This window comes from Aulonocara stuartgranti (assembly GCF_965226115.1).
Source record: "Aulonocara stuartgranti genome assembly, chromosome: 11".
NCBI lineage: Eukaryota > Metazoa > Chordata > Actinopteri > Cichliformes > Cichlidae > Aulonocara > Aulonocara stuartgranti.
In genome coordinates, this window is record NC_138947.1 from 15,277,031 (window position 1) to 15,299,484 (window position 22,454).

The window sequence follows — 22,454 nt, forward strand, 5'->3', positions numbered from 1 at the left end:
GAATCAGAATACTGTATTAATTCCTAAGGAAATATCTTAAAGGAAAGAACCAAACCAGAGTGTAGGTTCAGATGTTGTTTAAGGAGGACATGCAGTATAGCTGTATAGCTGTATATCTCAGATTTCTGTAAAGTTATTTATTTCATATTCTGTATAGTTTTTCATATTTATATCCTGTTCATAGCCTGTACATAGCTTGTACTCACTACAGCCTGTACATACTTATAGTTATAGAATATTCACAACATACTTCATACCGTGTACATTATAACATACCATAATAGACCCATTTCTGTAATATTACTCACATATCTATATTATTGCTAATATATATTGTAATATATCTATATCACTAAAGCACTTCTGGATGGATGCAAACTGCATTTCGTTGCCCTGTACCTGTGCATGTGCAATGACAATAAAGTTGAATTCTATTCTATTCTATTCTAATAGAGGAGGATGCTAGGAGCTAGCAGATGATCCACTGTAGCGATCCCTAAAGGGAGCAGCCAAAATAAGAAGATAAAGATATCATGCTTGTCTTGAGTTTCCCTCTGAAATACATACATAGACTTTGGGAGATGTAGAGTAATATTAAAGAGAAAATAAATATTAGTAAAGGTTATTGAAGATAATAAACAGTTGAGGCCTTTTTTTCATATTTATGTTCCTAAGTTGAAAGCATGCTAACTGTTTTATTTGGCTTTGTGTTTAGCAGGAATAAGCATTTCATCACTGACTGCTGTTCATGAGAACATTGACACTCGGTACAGTCCGCTAACATTTGCGTGGAGTATACCCAGTCGCCGCTAAGTGGTGCTCTCCTCTCTAATCCGCTGTAACAAATCGTGATTGACAGCTGGCTTTGTCCCGCCTGCTTTGAGCGGCTGTCCAATCACGGATTACGTCACTTTGTTGTAGCGGAACTGAGCGCTCGAAAGGGAAACTGTCTGCCAGAAACCAACACAACAAGGTAAATTTTAACACGCTAATCCGCGTTTTACCATTTTTGTTTTAATATTTCAATGCATATGTAGTTTATTGGCTATCTGAATACGATGGTGGCATGTTTGAAGTCAATATAAAGCCTTAAAATGGACTGAGGCCTGAAGTCAGCGGTTAGATGAAGCCTGTCGGCGGCTAATTAGCCGCTAGCAGCCGAGCTAGCATGACACATTGAGCTTGAATAATAGGTAATGTTTACGTAAACAGTGAGCTTAAAGTCGGGCAGCTACCCAAAACTACAGTTATAATGTGTATCTTTAGCACTTTGTCTGACAGCTGATTTGATGTTTCGCCCCGGGTAAGCATATAAGCTTAATATCAGTGCACCCTAAATTTAACTACTTACTTCAGGACAACACATGACCCTTTAAGTCTCTGTAAGCGCCACTTTATGTTTTGGTTGATTTTTGTTTGAATAAATAGATCATCATCATCATCATTATTATTATTATTATTATTATTATTGTTGTTGTTGTTGTTGTTTAATATTAACAAGTTTAAAATTGAGATCTTGAATCAGTACAGAATGACAGAGACGTTTCTGTTTACTGCTTTAGACTTGAAAGACGAATATTAATTTAATTTTAACAAAGAATGTAACAAAATTAACATGGTGATAGAAGTAAAACTTCAAGCAAGGAAACAATAATTTTTTAAAGACCCAATTTCTGGGCAAAGTCTGCCATTTTAAAGCAGTCAGGTTGACTGCTTGCTCTGTAGATGCAGCTTTTGTGCTGCTGAACAATTAAATTACAAATAATTATAGATAATGCTTGGAAATATACGCACGGATAGGTTTCAAGGTGGCTTCCAAGTGGTGAAGGAACTTTGCTTGAAGTAGTTTCATATTTAAATGCAAACTTTATGCACACAAGTTGATTCAAACAGTATTGTATTAATGACCTGAAAAGTTGCAGATTTATTTGTGACTTTGACCGAAAACTGTCAGCAAAGAAGGCTCTTATTTATGAATGTCAATTAGTGCTAAAATGTATTTGTGCTCCTTTTTCATGCAGAACAGTCAATTTAAATATATCCATAAAACAAATATGACAAAAATGGTTTAGTTCCCAGAGGTATTTATAACACTTTAAATATAATTTGTGGGGTACACTGCTTGTTTGACTAAACAAGCTATTTGAAGGTGTCACCCTTATCTCTGGTAGAGTGTGAACGACAGTTTCTCAAGGGTACACTGATAAACATGAAGTGAATATTAGTAAGCGCTAGTATTAGCCTTATTAAGGGAATATCAGTGTATTGGCAAGCACAAACTCACTTCCAACATTGTGTAAAATGTGACTAAAAACAGAATGGAATGATTTTAAAATCTCACAAACCCAGATTTTATTCACATGGAGACACTGTTTTATGAAAAATATCCGTTCATTTCTAATTTCATGTCAGAAACATGTTTCCATAAATTTGGTTTGGGAGCAATTAAAGGTTAAAAAAGTAAGCAGTATGAAGAAGAAACAGATGGAGGAACATTTTGTAACTAATTGGATTAATTGGCAAAAAGTCAGTAACATGATCTGTTGCCAAAAAACAAAAACTGCATCTACAAATTGGAGAATAGTTTCGGAGTAATGTACCTCGATAATAAAGTTGTTAAGACTTTGAGTATCTCATCATCTGCAGTCCACAACAATATTAAATGATTCAAAGTGCCCAAGGGACAATGTCGACAATCACTATTGGATGCCATTGCAATTTAGCCCCTCAAGCAACACTGCATTAAAAACAGACAGGATTATGTTATTCTGAAAATCACTGCATGGGTTCAGGAACACTTGTTGATATTACTGTCTTTTAACACACTTCAACATCACATCCACAAATGCAGATTAAAGCTCTATTATGCAAATAATAATCCATATGTGAACATGATCCAGAAACCTCATCTTCTCTGGGTCACAGCTCATTGAAAAGGGACTGAGGCAAATAGAAAACTGTTCTGAGGTCATATGAATTGAAATTCTTTTTGCAAAACGTGGACACTGTATCCTCTTGACTAAAGAGGAGAGGGATTATCTGGCTTTTTTTTTTTCTTCAAAAAAGTCCTTCCATAAATCAGTAAGACAATGTGAAACTGCATACCGCTGCTATGAAAACAGCGTGACTTCCTGGTCCGGGTGCTGAACTGGACTGCCTGCAATCCAGCTCTTTTGCTGACTGAAAACATTTGGAACACTATGAAAAAGAAGAACTTTTTTGAGACGTGTTGCTACTATCAAATTCAAAATGAGATAATAATGATAATTACCACCAATATGGGCCCATAATTCCACAGTTGGTTAATCTTTAATTTTCATATTCCGAACAAATGAAGCCAATTGACAGACTAATAGTTATGGCCTTACTTCTAAATAGTCTACTAGTGTTTTAACTCTCACAGATTTGATACGTAGATGATACTTAAAATGCTACAAAACTGTTTTTAACTGTTTTTAAAAAAACAGTTAAAAACTCTTCTGTTCAAACAAGCCTTTTGTTGATCTACATATTTTATTTTATTTTATTTTTTTTACATTATTTACATTTGATCTTTTACATTGTATATAATGTCTATTGATTTTATTGTTTATTTTAATATTTTAATATTTGTGTACAGCGCTTTGTGATTGCCTGTCTGCGAAAAGCGCTTAATAAATAAAGTTTACTTACTTACTTACTAAAATTATAACACAAGTAATCTCAGGGGATTTCAGAATAGTAACTACCATATTTTTCGGACCATAAGACGCACTGGATTATAAGGTGCACTGTCGATGAACGGGTCTGCTTCCATACATAGGCGCACCGGATTATAAGGCGCATTAAGCGAAACAAGCATTAGCATTCCAGCTTTACTGTTTATGTTATGCTAGCATAGCTGTGCCGCTAGCGATCATGTAGCACATCATTATATACCATCTAGCCCAACTTCAGTAACGCTACAAACGTCACTGCTGTTTAGTTTTCTGTCTTCACTTATGTTGGAAGTGATAGCAGAGCTGTACATTTTAATGTTTTCAGAAATCTCTCTGTCAGAACATGGTATATCTTGTTTAGGTGGAAACTAGCGAGCTAACTTCCTGATAATTTCTAACTCCGTTAAATGTAATAAATTCTGTTTTCATGGATGCCTGGATGTTAAACTTAACTGTTACACCCGGTAAAGCAGCAACACTGATCATTTTATTACAGAGGAAAGAATTTAGACAGTTTATAACTCTCGGTGATGCTGCAGTGTTCGTCTGACTTTGGGACCTGATGCGGACGGAGTTTTGTACCCAGATTACTCCGCGAGGCTCCTGACTATGGTAGCCATAATGCTCCAACAATCCATCAAGCTGTGCGGCTTCGTAGCTTAAGTCATTCTAAAACATTTTTTGACAGATTTTTGAGCACTGTGTACCACATAAAATCGGTTCGAGGTCCGTAAGCACAACCAGAATTCATACATAAGGCGCACTGTCAATTTTTGAGAAAGTTAAAGGATTTTAAGTGCGCCTTATAGTGCGGAAAATACGGTAGTTTAAAGTAAAGCATAACAATTTTCATTTGAGCAAGCACAGTAGGGGGTCTTATTAGCAGGAAGAAACCTCAGAGAGAACCAGACTGGTTCAGTGAGGGCTGCCATCTGTCTCTACTGGTTGGGGAAAGGGTAGAAAGAAAACATTAGCATTGAGAAACAGCAAACATGCTAATCAGGTTGGTGGGTCATTCAACGATAAATTCAGTGAGTGTCTCCCACCTGAGCCTCTCCGAATAAACAGATTCTTTTTTATTAATGACCATTCAATATTCTAAGAACATATGCTAAATTTACCTTCACACTATGAAAAAGTCTTTTTTTCAAGCCCTCAGTGGGTGAAAATTTGCACTGACATAAAGCATGTAGTTTGAGTAGCATCTAAAAATGAATCTGGTACCAAAATGTAGGTATATAGCTTTCATAGCTTGTTTTCACCAGCCAGATAGCTTACACAGTGGTATAACCCTTGAGAGTTTATCCAAAATGCACTTCCTGAAGTTTCTTTCTGGGTACCAGTGTTTGTTTCTGTTATTCTATGTGATAGACATTACATTGATACAGTTTAGTTATTTGAACAGTGATATATCCCATGATGATCCTCAAAGTTGGTTACAGAAGAAACTGTGCTAAACAAAAAATTGATTTTAGCCTTAGATGGTGACACTTGGAGTGGGTGTAAAGTTAATTTGGTTGCAGTTCTTCACTCGATGTTAAATTTGTTTTTCAGCCCAGAAAATTTCATGCTACAGCTCCTCCTGTACTTAAGAGATTATGAGGGCTCAAAAATGCTGTTAAAATGACACAAATCAATGTGTTTATATGCAGTGACCCTGGTCTAGACAGCAGTCAAACATAAAACATATGCAGCTCCCAAAGTTGCCTGCAGAAAGGTAAAGAGGACACAAACCCCACCTAACCAAAACAAGCAACTTTATTGTCACATCGTGATAATTTCTGTCCTCTGTCCATATGGTCTTAGTTAATCTAGAACCAAACATCTCATCAGTTATTTTCCTTTAAGTAGCTTTAAAATGATTTAAGCTTCTGTTCTTTGTTTTAGGTTTTTAGTATTTGCACAGGCTGTAACCTCTGTGTTTTTATGGCTCAGTTTGCCTCAGCATTTAATAAGAAGCTGACTATGTGAAGTGTCAAAACAAAAACTCAAGCCTTAGCAGTGGTTTGCAGTGACCTTCAGCATGTGTCTTGGTTGCGATGCAAAGTCTATAGCACAGGGAGCTGTTTAGTGAGTTCGGGGTATTAGAAAACAGTGGAAGCTTGCAGCTCCAAAATTCAATTTTGTATTTCTTCTGCTTGCAGTATAGACTTTTTATTATTTAATAAACTGTCTTAGTCACTTTGATTTTCTAGCTGTCCAAATATAGAGCTCCTCTCAGCAATAACAATAGCTAAAGAACTGAATGTTTTGAGTAGGACTTGTAATGCCTGAATATGGTAGGACAGGGACATTGTATTAACATTAATACACAATTAAAGTAAATGAATAGGCAAAATTAAGGATACGTTGTTAAAAAGAATAATACAGGCATTACCTAAGGTCTTTGTTAAAACCACGTATCTTAATTTGCAGCTGTCTGTCCATTTAAATTTATTCATGAATGACAGTGGGGTTTTTTCTGTTTTATTCATGTTTATTATATCACAGTATCTTGTGTCTGGACAGCTGCATCTCTCATATTGAGCAGATCAACAAATTCCTCATGCCACCTCTCACTGATATGCAGCCAGTTTTGGCCATCTTTTAAATTCAGTTGAGGTATACAGATGGATCCAGTTCAGCCTCACACTTCGAGCTTGATTTGACTTTTAGAAAGCCCTGAAAGTACGAGAGGCGGTGTTTCTTTAGCACGGTGTAGGTTAACTTGTTTGATTAAATCGCATGTCCACTCACCTTTTCAGCTCATCTGGGAATGTGCACTTTGGACCTCCTCAATGATGATGCGATGGGGCGACATACAGAAAATGTGCATCTAAATGTGTCCAATTTATGGGGATAAGATACTATATTGGTGCCATCAGCAGAAGCAGGCAGAGTAGTATTAGCACCACAATGGGTATCCAGACACTGTTGCATAAATTTTAGGAAGTGGCCTAAGGTAATGATGCCAGTATGATGCAACTGCAATAATTTAATCATGCATCTGTAATACCAACTTCCCTTGTGTCCCAGGATGTGTCTACTGGGATTAAGATCTTAAAATATCCCATCAGTTGCTCAGTTGAGGCTCATTTGAATCAGGAGGAAGTGGGATCAAACTGGCATACATTTAGATTTTTATAACTAGAGAATGTAAAGAAAACATTAAATATGACGGGTTAGATCGGGGTATGGTCCTGGATGTTTATTAGGTTGTTTGTTTTCTTTCCAGATTTTAAGTGTCTGCTTGAGGCGCAGATAGATTCATGTCAGTACTTAGGTAATTATTCTGGTGCTGCCTTCAGCCCAAAGTGCATTTGCATCGTATTTCTATTGAGGGAGTGGGGTGATGAATATACATGCCCTGCTTCACATTCGTTTCACTTGTTGCCTGCTTTGGTACTGCCCAGTTAAGCTGCTCTTTCAGTGTCTGAGGAGCTCTCCAGGCAGTTTGAGGGTTAAGTGCTTTGGTCAAGAGCCCTTGGCTGTTGGACATTAAATTAGAGTGAGTATTGTTCATTTATATAGATATATTTTCAACAAGTGACGAGTGGCTGCAAGGTTTGACAAGGGCATGGCATTGCACGCAGATGCTGTGGGGTCTGAGGCTTCATTAATAGACCATTGTAGTTCTTGTTCTTGTGTTTTTCAAAGATTTTGATATGATGTCCCCAGAGGGCTTTAATAAAGTGGCAGAGCTAAGGCAATAAGAGAGGATATCTCTTTGATTCTTATCGTGATTGCTCTGCAGCTCATCCTTGTCTCTGTAGTATCCTTGTCTCGTCTAACCTGCTAACTGTGTTTCTGGTACCTGTGTCCTCCCGGCATCAGATGGAGGTGGAGCAGCTCCTGTCTCTGTCAGGCTCAGCACTGGCCCAGGCTGTCAGCTCTCTGCTGGAGACCCCAGGCCTCTATGTTTTCTCTGACATCTTGGAGCTGCCTAATGTCAGAGAGGTAAATGCTCTTTCCTCACGCTTTATCCACACACTCTGCCCTTTGGGATATTGTCAGTCCTGGCATGAATGAAAATCATTATTAGTTAAGTCTTGTGTTTAAATGCACCATCAATAAATTCTTCCAAAACTAACTAAAGATACCAACAACACCACAGAGAACAACCACACTGATAATTTTATTGGAGCTGAAAGAATTTGCACCATTTTTAACTCAGTGGTGCCTCAGTGCTTGTTTGCTTTTTGGACCTGAAGGAGCTTTTGGATCCTGAAGTGATAATGATGTCATACTTAACAAGTCAATTTCCTGAAGATATATAAACTGAAGATGAACTAGAGCCAAGCTGGTCCCACAAGATTATGCAGTAAGTCACTATAACCTTTAAGCTTAATCACTTAACCAGAAAATGATTAAGCACAGTCTTATTTACAGTTTTGGCCAGGTAAATGGCAGACCTTCCTGTCTTAATGCTGCCCCCTGGTGGTGAGAGTTTAAGTTAAAAACTGCAGAGGGAAATTACAAAAATGTCCTTTAATGAATACAAGAAGAAGCTGATCAGCCAAACCAGTGGCTGCACAGCTTGTGTGTAGTATGATTGCAAGTGTTTACAAACTGAATCACATTTGCCATCCGTGCAAGTGGAAAAACACCACAGTTATGTTCCAGTGACTGAAATCAGAACTCACCCTCCGATCAACACAACAACACATAATAAGCATCGAGCTCCTGAAGGCACCATAAAGTGCAGGATAACACGTTACATACACACAGCTAATACCCTGCTTTTGAAGCGAAATGCTGCTTTTAAAGGAGAGTGTGATTTAGCAGAAACATTCATCCATTACTTAAGTTAAGCCGTGAAAAGGATGGAGAAAAAGCCAGACCAGCGGGAATATTTGCTAAGGATTTGAGACACCCTTTTTTAGGAGCTAAACAGATAAATTGCATTTGTCCTTATTTAATAAAGAACCATACCAAGGTGAAAAAAAATGAAGACAAGCAGTCCTAAAGAAATATAGCAGAGGACATTTTAACTAACAGATTGCAATAAAAAGACAAGAGAAAAAAGCTAAAGTTGAGATTTCTGAACAGTTCAGACAAAGTGATAAATACCACAGGAAATTAAAAATGTCGGTTTGGAGTCAGTTTAGACAGAAGAGCAACAATACAACAGCCTACACAAATATTTACCTCTGTGTTTTTTCCCCTCACTGTTTTTTAACTGTGCATCTATTTACACAATAATCTATTCCAAACATCCTGTGTGAGTTTATTCAGTTCTATTGTGATTTTCCTCTGGCAGGACAAAGACAAGTGTTCTCTTTTCATCAGACAATATTTGTATTTTTAACAGCAGTGAATATTTTCCTTTCCTCTTAGCTACTTTCCAGACATGCACAACACTCAAATCGACGTAGGCAATTACAGAAGTCAGACGAAGGGCCACTGCGGTCATTCCTTTCCCCCCTATAATTTCTGTTAAATTTAATAGATGGCCTCCAGTTATTTATAAGGACAGGGAAAATGGTTTGAAATGGAATAGGATTTCTGCAATAGAGCAGCTGGACATTAGCAAAGAAGAATTTCACCTGCCCTCTTTCTTTTTTTTTTTAAAAGTTATATTAAAATATTTTTTTTAAACCATGGGGAAGCTGTGCATCAGGAGGTAGCGCAGGTTGTCTGCTAAATGCTAGTGGTTCGATCCCTGTCTCCTTTAACCTGCCTGTCAAAGTATCCTTGGGCAAGAAACTGACTGCAGAGTTGCCCTCATCCATCAGAGTGTAAGTGTGTGAACGATGAAAGCACTTGTATGAATGTGTGTGTTTCAGGTGGATGAGGCTTGGAGTAGCAAAGAGTGATCAGATTTAGTAGAAAAGCACTATGTTAGTACCCGACTGTTTAACATGCATGTTTTAGCCAGGTTTTTATTAATTAAAATATAATTGACACGTTTGTTTATTAAATGGCCACATAAGGTATAAGGTAACTGTACCAGGCGATCTTCCTTATCATGCTGTGTGTAGTCACCCAAATAGACCACAGTCTGTCAGACTCGGCCCCCACCGGTCCAGCACCATCACACTCAGCACCGGGTCTCCACAAGGATGTGTTTTGAGTCCCCTCCTGTTTACGCTCTACACATCCGACTGCTCCCCTACCCATCTCTCAAACACCATCATAAAGTTCGCGGATGACACCACAGTGGTTGGACTCATCTCAAGGGGGGATGAGTCGGACTACAGAGATGAGGTCAACAGACTGACTGAGTGGTGTTCAGTTAACAACCTCCAACTGAACACCACGAAAACTAAAGAACTTATCTTGGACTTCAGGAAGGGCAGAGCAGACCCGGCCCCACTTTACATTCACGGGAGCTGTGTGGAGAGGGTACACTCCATGAGGTTTCTGGGCGTGCAGATATCTGATGACCTCTCCTGGACTGCAAATACTACAGCGGTGGTTAAAAAGGCCCAGCAGCGTCTCCACTTTCTGAGAGTGCTCAGGAGGAACAACCTGGAGGAGAGGCTGCTGGTGACATTTTACAGAGCCACCATAGAGAGCATCCTAACGTACGGCATAACAACATGGTATGCAGGGTGCTCAGCTGCAGACAGGAAAGTACTGCAGAGGGTCATCAACACAGCCCAGAAGATCACTGGCTGCTCTCTGCCCAGCCTGGAGGTCACTGCAAACTCTCGGTACCTCAGCAGAGCTGGCAATATCATCAAGGACCACTCTCACCCCAGCAACCAACTGTTTGAACTATTACCGTCAGGCCGACGGTACAGGTCACATAAAACCAGGACAAACAGATTCAGGGATAGCTTCTTTCCCAGAGCTATCACCGTAGTAAATAAGCACAAAAACAATTGAACCTATTCCATACCGTCACTGTCATTATATTATGCTGCTATTCATACTGTCATTATATTAATGCTGCTATCCTGTATATATTGTACATACTATTGTTTGAGTACTTACGATTGTTTTTTTTGTACTTTTTATATTTTACATTTATATTTATTATTGAAACTTGCACCAAGGGAGTGGCACTCCAATTTCGTTGTACTCTGTACAATGACAATAAAGGCTATTCTATTCTAAGGCCAACTCTGAGCCAAGAAAAAACCCTGGTGAGGAAATGGATGGATGTGATTACTATTTAAATGTTAAGGACCAGGAAATATTAGACGGGGGTCATTCTGTGTCAGTTCATCATATGCCTCCCACCTGACCATCTCAGATTTGCCAGGGCAAAGATAGTCTCTTAATAGGAATTATGCTAAATTTCAGGTCCCTGCTGTCAGACGTTTTTCTGGCATCTTTTTTTGAGGGGATATTTTAAAGTTCATTTATCTAGAAAATTACTTGAGCTAGATTTTTCAGAGGAAATATCTGGTACCATGACGATATTAATATGGACTGTCGGGGGTGTAGCTTAAATTAACATAGAATGATGGCAGCTTGAAGTGTCATAAATACTTGGATGTCTAATCTCTGACAGCAGATTTGAAGGCTTGTAGAAACTACAAATTCTGGAAGGGGAGAGTAGAGGGCTGATAATTTGTTTATAGCTTCTCATACACAAGGCATATAATATTCTTTAAAAGATCGGGTGAATGGTTTCACTGATGTTCAAGCTTCAGTATAGGTGGAGAGGGAAAAAAAACACATTTTCATCCAACTTCAGTGTGACATTCCCCAGGTATGCCTCCATGTACCAAAATCCAAATTACCTTTTTTAGAAAGAGAAGGTTTCTGTTAATAATATATCAAAATTTGTGATGGTTTTCTGTCTCATTTTCTCAGTATGAGGTGTTTTCTTTTTTTTTTTTTTTGACACTCTTAAATTTATGTACGGGAGCCAAAGATTGTTTCAGAAGCCGAGCAACATGTTTTAATTTAATTTATGCACCTTCAAGGCCTAGCAGGAAGTTTTTTTTTCTAGCCAAGAAGAGAGGATGTGTGCTCAGTACCATAAGCACATGATTACAGGCAGGAGTTCCTGGTACACTGGATGCAGATATGTAATTAAGGAGGATGACATAAAAAGGCTGAGACTTCCATGAAGGAATTCAACTTTTAGTTACATTCTGCTATTGAAGATAACTTGTTTCATTAACGTTGATGATGCAAGCTATACAGGTAGCAGAATTCATGCATGTGAATGCATGTGGTGTTATATTATATTTCTTCAAATGAATTAAATGCTGTTGGTGTAGTATTTATAATTTCTTTGAAAAAAAATGTCATTAGCTGAATTACTGAGACTTTATGATCAAGTGATTGAAAATTATATCTTGGAAATACTTAAATAAGAATGTTAAAATGCACTTTTGAAGCCCGAGTATCTCTGTAGCCAATAATCTGATAAGGACAATCTCTCAAATTTTATCTCGGCTATTAAAAATGAAAGGCAGCGGGTGAAATTTAGGCCCTTTGTCTTAGATCCAGTAAATTTTAGAAATGTTTGAATTTATTATAATCCTCAACTGCCATACATAAAGATGAGTATTTCAAAATTCATACTGGGACAAATTTTGATATGTTATTAGCAGAAATGTCCTCTTTCAAAAAAGGTAATTTAGATTTGGTACATCGGGTCATACCTGGGAAATATCACAGTGAAGTTGAATGAAAATGTGGTTTTGTTTTCCATATTCAAGCTTGAATATCAGTGAAACTATTCAGCTGATCTGGACTGATTTAAAGAATATTTTGTGTCTTGTATATGAGAAGCTATAAAGAAAATATAAGCCCCTACTTATCCCTACGTGAACTTGCAGTTTCTTCAGGACTCCAAATTGAAAGCGATTAGGCATCCAAATATTTATGATGCTTCAAACATCCATCATTCTTTGTTAACCTGAGCTTCACTCCTGAGAGTCAGAGAGTCAGCACCAGATATTTACTCTGAAATATTTGAAGGACACAGCTCAAGTAATTTTCTAGAATTTTAAAGTTGCCGCTCAAAAATTATGCTATAAAACATCTAAAACCTTTCATAACTTAAAGTATTTTTTCTGCAAAAATTAATGTCACTAGGGAGCTGAAATCCAGCATAATTCCTGCTAAATAGTGCATCTTTACCTGGAATCTTTTCAGGCAAAACTGTGAAACTGTCATGTGGGAACTTCTTTTTTTTATTATAAACTGAGATGGAATGACCCACAGATCGCCAGAGATGGATTTTGGAGCCTGGTATGAATGCAGAATAGTCCTAACACATTTGAATATACCCGTCAGGTCTTTTTTTGTGTTTCTTTCTTTTTTACTGACTCACAGAAACACCTCTGCTCTGTCCATGGAGAAAATGCCGTTGAATAGCTCTTACGTAGAGAGTCTCATTACTTACAATATTCTGCCACATCATTTTCTCTTTCATCTTCTCTCCAAACCACAGCTGGAGAATGGTCCTCATGCACCGGTGTACCAGCTCCTGAACCTCTTTGCCTATGGAACCTACTGCGACTACAAAGGTATTGCAGCGGCAGCACAATGTAAATAAGTAATAGGGTGGCCCTGCAACTCTTTTATTATGAGCCGTATTTCTTTGCTTCAAGGCAGGCACCTTGACACAGAGGCTTTAAACACCCTCACCTGAAATGCTGCAGGCAGGTGGTTCATGGATAAAAATTGCTGGAGCCTATTTAGACTGATGATTGTCTGTGTCACAAACAGACTGTAAACAAATCTTTTCCAACTTAAATTGCTTTCTGCGTAACACACCAGGAAGCTTCAAGTAGAAGTGGAATCCTAATTATGACTAATTATGTACTGAAGATCAACCAATAGCCTGGAAAAAAAGATTGTAGCCTACTTTATTGTTCTTTCCCTTTTGAGACTTGCCGCCAGGGAGCACATTTACTTTCATAGAGCTGTGTAGTGGATCCCTTAGAGGAGCTGTCAGAGCTGCCGTCTCAGGGGGCGTGAGTCCTGTCACCAGGGTAGCGAGTCAGCAGGAGGCACAGTTGCAGGAAATGGACTTCCTCCCGACTCTGTTCTCTGACTGCTTAAACAGCTCCACACTCACCTTCACCTTGCTGTGTTACATTACACCTCATAGTAATAAGTTTTGCTTCTATTATGTGTGGCTGTTTGACCCTCTGTAAAGTAACACTTACACACTGTTCTGGTAAATGTTTCCCATTGTGTTTCTATTTGTTTTTTTGTGTATTATTATTCTCGTCTGCTGCTGCAGAGAGAGCAGCCTCACTTCCCGAGCTGACCCCGGCACAGAGAAACAAACTCCGTCATCTGTCAATCATCAGCTTGGCTTCCAACCTCAAGGTACAGGTCCATTATTCTCTCGTCCAGGTTTTACATAAAAGTGCAGATGAGCTGTGGTGTTGTATTGATTTTTGTTTTCTTTGTCTCAATCTTAGAAAATAAATTTGCTGCAGGCGTCATAAAGCAAGCCCTGATATAAATGATATGTGGGCAATTCTGCTTTTAGATGGCTTTGCTATTTTCCTCGGGCTCATAATCAGATTTTTTTTTTTCTCTTTTTCTTTTTAACACTCGTGTGAGGTTGGCTGTGATCCTAAGCTTGTGGCTGTAAATATATCAGCTAAATTTGGAGGAAAACAACAGACGAGCCTCTTAATTTCTCAAGAAAAGTTACCAGCACAACTTGTACCCTTCGTGTCATTTGAAATTTCAGTGCCAGCACTCCATGTCCACGATAAAGTATTCATCTTATGTGGTTTGTTACAGCATCTCTCCACTGTCCTGCACCTCTCCTTGTGCCCTTTTCTTTTCTCTGCTCCTGATAAATAATAGATTCATTATTCTCACCAGTGCTGTCTTTTTTTTTTCTTCCTCCTCTAACTTAATATCTGTGTCCGTTAACATCCCTCTTTTCACTCCTGCCCCCTTGTTTTTCTCCTTAATGTGTCACCGCTCTCCCTACATGTGGGTTTGAACTCACTAATTGCCCAGTGAAGGATTGTAAAGATTTAAGCTCCTTTCATCTTCCTCTGGCAGTGACATTTACACAAATGAGCGTTTTCACTGTAACATTTTTTTTTAGTCATTTTCCATCAGAGCACTGAAGTGGAATCAAATTAGCTGCCTGCTTACCTACACTTTCCTCTTCTCTTTATTTTCCCCTCAGTGCCTGCCGTACTCGCTGCTCCTGCAACAGCTCGATTTGAAGAACGTGCGGGAACTCGAGGACCTGCTGATTGAAGCTGTTTACTGCGACATCATCCAGGGGAAACTGGATCAGAGGAACCAGCAGGTGGAGGTAGACTGCAGCGTGGGTCGCGACCTCGGCCCTAATGAGCTGCCAAACATAATCAACACGCTGCAGGAGTGGTCAGTATCACCTCTAAGTGTCTGTGGACACACTTTAGATTTATGTCTCAATTATCTGTTTTTCTTACTCCGTGCTTTTGTTCTCTCTCAGGTGTGCAGGTTGTGAGGCAGTTCTGTGTGGTATTGAGGAGCAAGTCTCGAGGGCAAACCAATACAGAGAGAGCCAGTTAAAGGTCAAAGTCCAAGTGGAAACAGAAGTAAGTCCTTCCTCCCTTCAGTCTTCAGTTCTGTCTCTTTTCCGCTTGGCTACTATCTCCCCTTTTTTCCCTACCAGCCATTTGTGGTATTCTAGTTTCACCCTGACTGCATATTTCGTTATTTGCAACCTCATTTCTGTAATCAGTCTGTAATCAGTGGGAATGCGATTAACAATTTCATAACAGCCATTTAAAGTGATTTTTTTTCTAATGCACTTTGTGTCAGTAAAAACCTGCAGTCCCTTAAATGTCCAGCTGATGTTAAACTAAACATTTTTATTCTCTGTTAGCGCAGCTCTGTGAATTGCTTGGTGGGGTTAAAAAATAGAAAAGATAATGAATGCATTTTTATTTTACATTTTTTCGAGATTTGCATTAAATTGACTGACATGAAGCCACGGTGCAAGTTTGTTTACTTTTCTCATGTTCCCTTCATCAACACTCAGGCAGCCTGCTAGATGCTGTCAGTCACACAGGCACTGACACACCCCTCTATTATTAGTATTCACGCCAGATTTAGACAGTAAATTCACTGATGATGTGTGATTGCTCCAACTAGCTCGAGCTTGACAAATCAAGTGGACATCTTCCAAGGTTAAAGCTGTCTTAGTACAAAACTCCCTCTCCGTGCAAGAGAGCAGCTCAGCAAGGTTAAAGTCCTGTCTGTGGAAAAGGGGCCGAAGCCTCACGTAAACTTTTCACTGCAAATTTGCATGGAAAAGTGAGAGGGGACTTTCAAAGGCATTCATGGGCAGTGTGAACAGGAACAGATGCAGCTACGCAAACATGTTTTTGTATTCATGTAGGTACCTCACTGTTGTTTTAATGTAGACTTACAGATATTTGCAGACTCATTGGGGGTAACTAGAATAGTTTTACATGTTCACTAAACAAACTGTACATGTGTCATATGTAAATGGACCAATAATAACATAGTACTCCTTTACTCCATCTGAGCACTCAAATCCCTTTTACATTAAAACTACATTCAAGCAGCAGAGGCTTTGAGAGCTTTCTAATCATAAAACACATCATCTGACTGTATGTGGCAGTCTGGGCTTTAGTGTCTTGTCCAAGGACACTTCAACAGGTGAAATGGAAGAGCCCGGGATTGAATTTTTGACCTTCTGTTGACCCGCTGGGTGACATTTGCCACTCCCCTTTCACATCTGTCCATACTCTGAAACCTGGCCAGTCTCCCCAATTAGGAATTACTTACCAAATCAACATTTCTTCGCTTTCGTCGTGCCAGCAAGCCGCTCTCTTGGCACAGACGTACCCTTTTACAAGCTCGTTTGCTCACAAAGAGTTAAGCTGCATCAAGCCCTCAAAGTGTTCTTAAAGTGAAAGTGTTCTCAGTGTACTTTAACTATAAGATGACCTTTGAAAGTGTTGACTTTAGTATGGATGAGACAACACCACTGTTTCTGCCACTGCTGCATATTTAGATGTGGCTGCTTTATATGAGGCTGTTCTTATATCTATAGAAAACAGTTCATGCAACGATAGGAAAATTAGTTTGATAAAAGCTTTACATACAAAATATAAACAATGTTCACAAGTGTTCGATGTGTTGCCCCTCTGGACTCACAGCATGCGTCAATACGATAAATAAACCACGATAATTCTTTCTCATACACCCTGTATGTATCGGTGGCAGTGGGAATAATCTCTATTCCCGTTGACACCATCAGGGTTATGAGGGGCGCTGGAGCCTATCCCAGCTGTCACGGGGCAAGAGGCGAGGAACGACCTGGACAGGTCACCACAGGATGTCTGTCACAGGGTCAACACATAGAGACAGACAACCATGGATAACGTGCCAAAAATGAATGAATGTGTATTCTCTTTCCATGCTTGGTCTCTTTTTTTTTTCTCTTGAAAAGGTCTTAAAACATCCTAAATTTAACTTGCTTCTACCTGCAGTTCACATGAGTGGACTCGGACTGCTTAAGTTAACAGCGTTTTCATAAGATTAACTAAACGCATTCCTCTGAGAGATTAACATGTAAATATGGACAATATCGCAGCTTATACATTGCCGTTAACTTTTCTGAATTGTGGTTTTGTTACATCATTGTCGTTATAAAATCAGGATTTAGCAGTGCAGCAGCTCGGATAATGGCTTGTCAGTTAAGGCTGCATAACATCAGTATAATGGGACGTGTTTGTGTCACTATTTCATGCTTGTCCTGTTGTCTGACAAGAGAAAAATAGAGGTATGTAAATGAGAACTGCTTTATTGGGAACTCGGCTCTTTTAAAATACAGTTTATGGAAGCAGAGAGAGTAACAGAAGAAGTAAACAACACTGCAGTGTTAGCCACATTTGCCGTGCACTGTGCTGACAATTACATGCGGTTAAACTGCTCAAGATGTAACATTTTATATTTAAGTGCAGAAGAAGAAACATAATAAAATAGCACAACAAAGAAAAGAAGAAACAAGAAAACAAATTGCAACCTTATAGAAAACAAATCATCCAATAAATCACTCCACTAAAAGAAGAGATGAAGAAAACTGATTGAATTACTGAAAGCATAAGTAATCTGGTTTGAGGTGACAAAGCAAAGCATGTTTGAAGAAGTGAAAAGATGGCAAGGAGTGGATATTTAAAGGTAACTTATTACAATCAGTGGAACATAAAAGCTTTTATAAGTTTCCTTTGATACAAAATCTACTTTAAAGCTTCTAAATGCAGGCTGTTCCCTCCAGAAGTCATCCACGGGCTCTTCATTACCTTAGAAGACACAGATAACCTCTCCCCGAATTTAAAGTGATTGATTTATCAGCTGAATCGCTCTGAATCCCATTGTTTACAGCTGGTTGCTAGTGGATGTTACAGGTTCTGGTTCAGGATAAATGAGCATCTTGTGTTGCGGTCATTTTGGCAGTCATCTCTACAAGTCTCTGAATTTGGTTCTCTCCACCTGTCCCACTTGAAGAGTCAGGAGAACTGGAGCCTGTCATAGGTTGTCGTAGGAGAGGGGTTTGGTACCTCCTGGTCAGGCCTAAGAACTCACTGTCCATTGCCTCTCACCATCACATCCATTTGTATATCTTCTTGTCCTTAGCGGGCGACCAGCGGCGGTGGTCTGCCGCGCAACCAGTACGCTCCTGTAGGTGCCGCAGGTTCTCTTGCTTGACCAACGATTATCTTCCACGCTTTTCGATCTAAGGCGATGGTTCTTGCCTGCTCGAGGTCAAGTCGAAGGGCCTTCAAATCATCCTGGATTTGTTTCATCCATGTCTTCTTTGGTGCATTTCGATGCACCCTCCAATCGGTGGGGCGGGTCAACCAGAGTAGGCCATGGGGGTAGCGGCTCGGGTCCATTCAACAAATGTGGCCAAACCAAAGGAGTCGGCGGCGCTGGATTAGGTCGCCGATCGTTGGTTGGCTACCGCAGCTGGTGAGGATGGTGTCATTCGAATGACGGTCGCGAAGGGAAACGCCGAGAATGCATCTAAGGCAACACATTTGGAAAACTTTGAGCTTGCTCAGGTCGTGTTTGAGCATTGTCCACGTCTCTGCGCCGTAAAGTAGAATGGGCAGGGTTCAGTAAAGGCGGATCTTTGTCGCCAATGAGATGTTGTTCTTCTTCCAGACACACCAGCGCAGGGAAGCGAATGCTGCCGCCGCCTGCCCGATTCTGGAGCATATCTCCGCTGATGATGCCACTTTCTTCTCCTCGACGAGGGACCCCAGATATTGAAATTGTTGGACTTGTTTGATCTGCACACCATCAAGGTGGACGATCGTTGGTGAGCCGTCGGTGGTCAGGACTTTGGTCTTCTCAGCGTTAACCTTGAGGCCGTACAGTTTGGAGTGCCGGGCGATGTCATAGAGGATGTGAGTTGCCTCGGTGTCGTCTTCGCCTCGGTGTTGGCGCTATCGTCAGCGAACATTAGATAGGTGATAAATCGGTCAGTCGAGGCTTGGACTCCGCGGCAGCCCTCGAATGCTTCCGTTTGTATATGGCCCTTTAGACTAATGTGGGACCGAGGCAGTTGTTCATTCTTATCTACAGTGATGTAGATAAGTAACAGGAAGAAAAAAATCCTCAACTACAAAAGAGACTTTTCAGCTACACGTTTTCTGAGGAAGAAAAACCTGTTATTAAGCATTTGTTTTTTGTGCGTCAACTGTGATGTCACCACAGTCCTGTGATCGTTGACACTTCTTGGTTCAGGTGCACCTGACACACTGCAGTTGTCACTTGCATGTTCTCAGCATCAGTGCTGTTATGGGAATAGAAGAAGTTAAAGTAGGAAGCAAGCTTTCAAGCTGTTGCAGCATCTCCTACTCTGTAATCAGACCATCTCTGAGCTCCTGTACTGTTATATCATTGAAATGGCGCTAAAGAAAGAAACGGTCATACACTCTGGTGTCCAACACGGCCAGTACACCAGCCTACAAAATTCAGCACGCGACCATAAAAGGATAATTAGAGTGGAGTTTGGTTTTTGTAACTTTTTACATGCACAAAAAAAACAAGATCTGCTCCCTGACGTGTGTTTGTCCGCTTGTGTAGATCCTTTTCTTCATTCTGGGTGTGCAGCCGACAAAGACATGTAGCAGTGACGCTGTACGTAGGTAGAATGCTGATTGGTTGAAAGTTTGGCTTGAACAGGACAGCAGAGTTCAGCGCAATGGGGAAAGAAGATGGGAAAAATATCAAAGACCAAACAATCAGCACGAGACACACAGACAGCAGCCGCAGTGAACCGTCTTAATCATTTTTAACTCAGTTTCACTTCACTACAAAGAAGTTCTTTGTCTGTTATGGCTGCTGTCTTCTCCACAGCAGGCTGAAGGACCAACAGCAGCCCAGACACAAGAGTTTTACGTTACCAGTTGTTCTAAATATTTTTGACATGGCCTCCTGGTGTCACTAACACAAGAGGACACCCACGCTCGTCCCTTTAATTTTCAGTTTTTACCCTCTCTCTTCACTTCTCCACCAGGTCTCAAATCTACAGAAGACGTTAAAGGCCAGCGCCGCGTCTCCATCGTCAGGCCCCGCTCCAGCTGGAGCCGCCTCCAATCAGGACGCAGACCAACCCGCCGAGCCACGAGACCCCGCTTCCTCTCAGGAACCGAGACAACCAGGCAAAAAGAGCTCAAAGGTGAAAGGGTGAGTGGCGTCCCGCTGTGTTTGTAGTGGTTGCACGTAGCGGGCAGCAGAGTATTTTGAGTGAGCTGCTTTCATATTTATTTATTTTATTATACAAAAGCACCCACCAGGAGTTTGCATAGAAATTGCATTTATTGTTTTCATGGCTAAATATTTTACAGATTGAGCGCATTTTATTCAAATTGGTTGGTACGCTTTTAAATGAAGTTTCTGTTGTTGAGGTTCTTCCCTCCCCCATCCAAATAAGAAATTCATTTTTACAAGTCACAAAATTGGAACAGAAAGCTTCATATGGAGGTTTTTTCCATTACGTTTGTTTTATCGCTGCACCTCCTTTTGTTCTTTGAAGCACTTTGTAACTGTGATTTTTGAAAGGTGCTTCATAAATACGTATATCCCTACTTATAAGCATGAAACTATAAAGACTACTTCAAACACTAAATTAAAGCCATTAGTCCGGGTTTCTTGTAGAGAGCAAAACGTTAATTCAGCCGAGAACCACCGTGTTTCCATTTTTCTAATAAACAGTAAAAAGCCAGCTGCTGCTGTAAGTGGCTTGTCTGTGCAGAGCGTGTGTCTGCATGAAGTAGCTTTATTATCAGATGCACATTAGTGTTTTGCAGCGGTACCATAACCCCGCTATCAGGAACTCTCTTTCTGTTCTGCTTCCATCCGGCCTAATTACCAGTGGCTAATTTCACATCTGTCCTGGATTGTAAAATGTCAGTGGATATACAAACGCCCCGCGTGTTTCCTTCCTGAAAGAACCATTTCCCCCCTCCAGTGACCGGCCGAGATGCTTTGCTTGGCTGCTGTTTATGTTGTTCTTGTCAAACAGAGAGCAGTGATTATTTTCTGGCTGCCTGTCACATTTTGACGAAGCATAGAGCCCTGTAATTTCCATCACTCAGCACCACACATCATTCAAATGAAGATCCACTCAGTGTTTTAAAATCCAAATTAATGATAGCTTAACCTCAATCCTCAAATGAAAACAAGTTTTGACACCATTTCTTTATGAAGCTATTTAAAGGATGGGACTGATACTGCAGCTGTTATTATTAGAAATCTGCTCTTTGCCGAAATATGCAGAAGAAGAAAATCCACTGTGATCAGTGCCACTGCGAAAAAAACAAAACTGTAAATACTGGTGTTGGGAATTTTAGCATAAAGACACTTTTGCACCCAGGTTGCATCAGTAATTTGTTGCTTCAGTAGAGCAAGCAGAAAGTAAACATGTAAGTCATCAAATTATTTAAATAAAAAAAAGAAACACCAGCTGAGTTTTGTATTTGTTTTCTGTCCAGGCTGCGAGGCAGCGGCAAGATCTGGTCCAAGTCCAACTGAGGACGAAGGGACAGCGGCACTGATGGACACTCACTAATCAACGGGCACACACGGTGTTGACAAAAACAAACATTTAAATAAATAAATAAAATGTGATCACAGTTCATTTACCACAGAACAACCAGGGAGCTTCACGGGAACTTTTTCTTCTAACCAAATCTCACCCTGACGGATTGAGAACCACACACAGAGCTGATGGATAAAGCAGGCGTGACATCCTCTCCTGCAGTCGTTAACGGGCGGACTGTTTGTGTAAATACACGGAGACAGAGCAGTCTGCAGCAGGAGTCAGTTGCCTTTGACCAGAAACAGGATCAGTGTATTTGACGCCTGTTTGTTTGTGTATGCGTGTGTGTGTGCATGCGCGAGTGTGTGTGTGTTTGTGTGTGTGTGTGTGTGTGTGTGTGTGTGTGCGTGCATTTTTTTGGTCTAAATTGTTCTCTTGGTTTAGTTTAATTCTATGTTGCTTTGTATTATTTGTCTCTCTCGCTCGCTTCTGAGGTGAGACGTGTAAAAAAGGAAAAAAAATCTGAATATAAATTGTTGGAAAATAAAACGAAGCCCTGTACTTGTCTCGACTGTCTCATTAATGTCACTGTCACTTCTTTTATTAAATGCGCTTCAGAGTCTAACTCCGGAGGGTGCGCTGCTAAATGTTAACTCGCAGAAGGGGGCTACCCGTTAGGAGGTCAAGCCATTAATTAGGGCATGTCCCCAAAGAGACTAATGTATTATAGAGCTGAGGCTTCCCCTGTGCACTACCAGCATGGCTACACAGACACACACACACACACAGAAACTCTAAGAGCATCCATATTTCAT

The 22,454-nt window shown here is 40.1% G+C and overlaps 1 protein-coding gene across 2 annotated transcripts; it reads left to right on the forward strand.

The window, feature by feature from the left end:
* The first annotated feature begins 864 nt into the window (after positions 1-864).
* cops7a (COP9 constitutive photomorphogenic homolog subunit 7A) lies at positions 865-22,200 on the forward strand. Of its 2 annotated transcripts, none has more exons than XM_082552086.1 (8): positions 865-973; positions 7,512-7,634; positions 13,039-13,114; positions 13,837-13,925; positions 14,752-14,954; positions 15,046-15,151; positions 20,116-20,285; positions 21,593-22,200. In XM_082552086.1, exons 2-8 carry the CDS (start codon positions 7,512-7,514, stop codon positions 21,630-21,632), a joined length of 807 nt encoding a protein of 268 aa, XP_082408212.1. In that variant the 5' UTR covers positions 865-973; the 3' UTR covers positions 21,633-22,200. The 2 variants fall into 2 exon arrangements, with proteins under 2 accessions (XP_082408212.1, XP_082408211.1); XM_082552085.1 differs by having other exon boundaries at positions 20,116-20,277.
* The last annotated feature ends 254 nt before the right edge of the window (positions 22,201-22,454 follow it).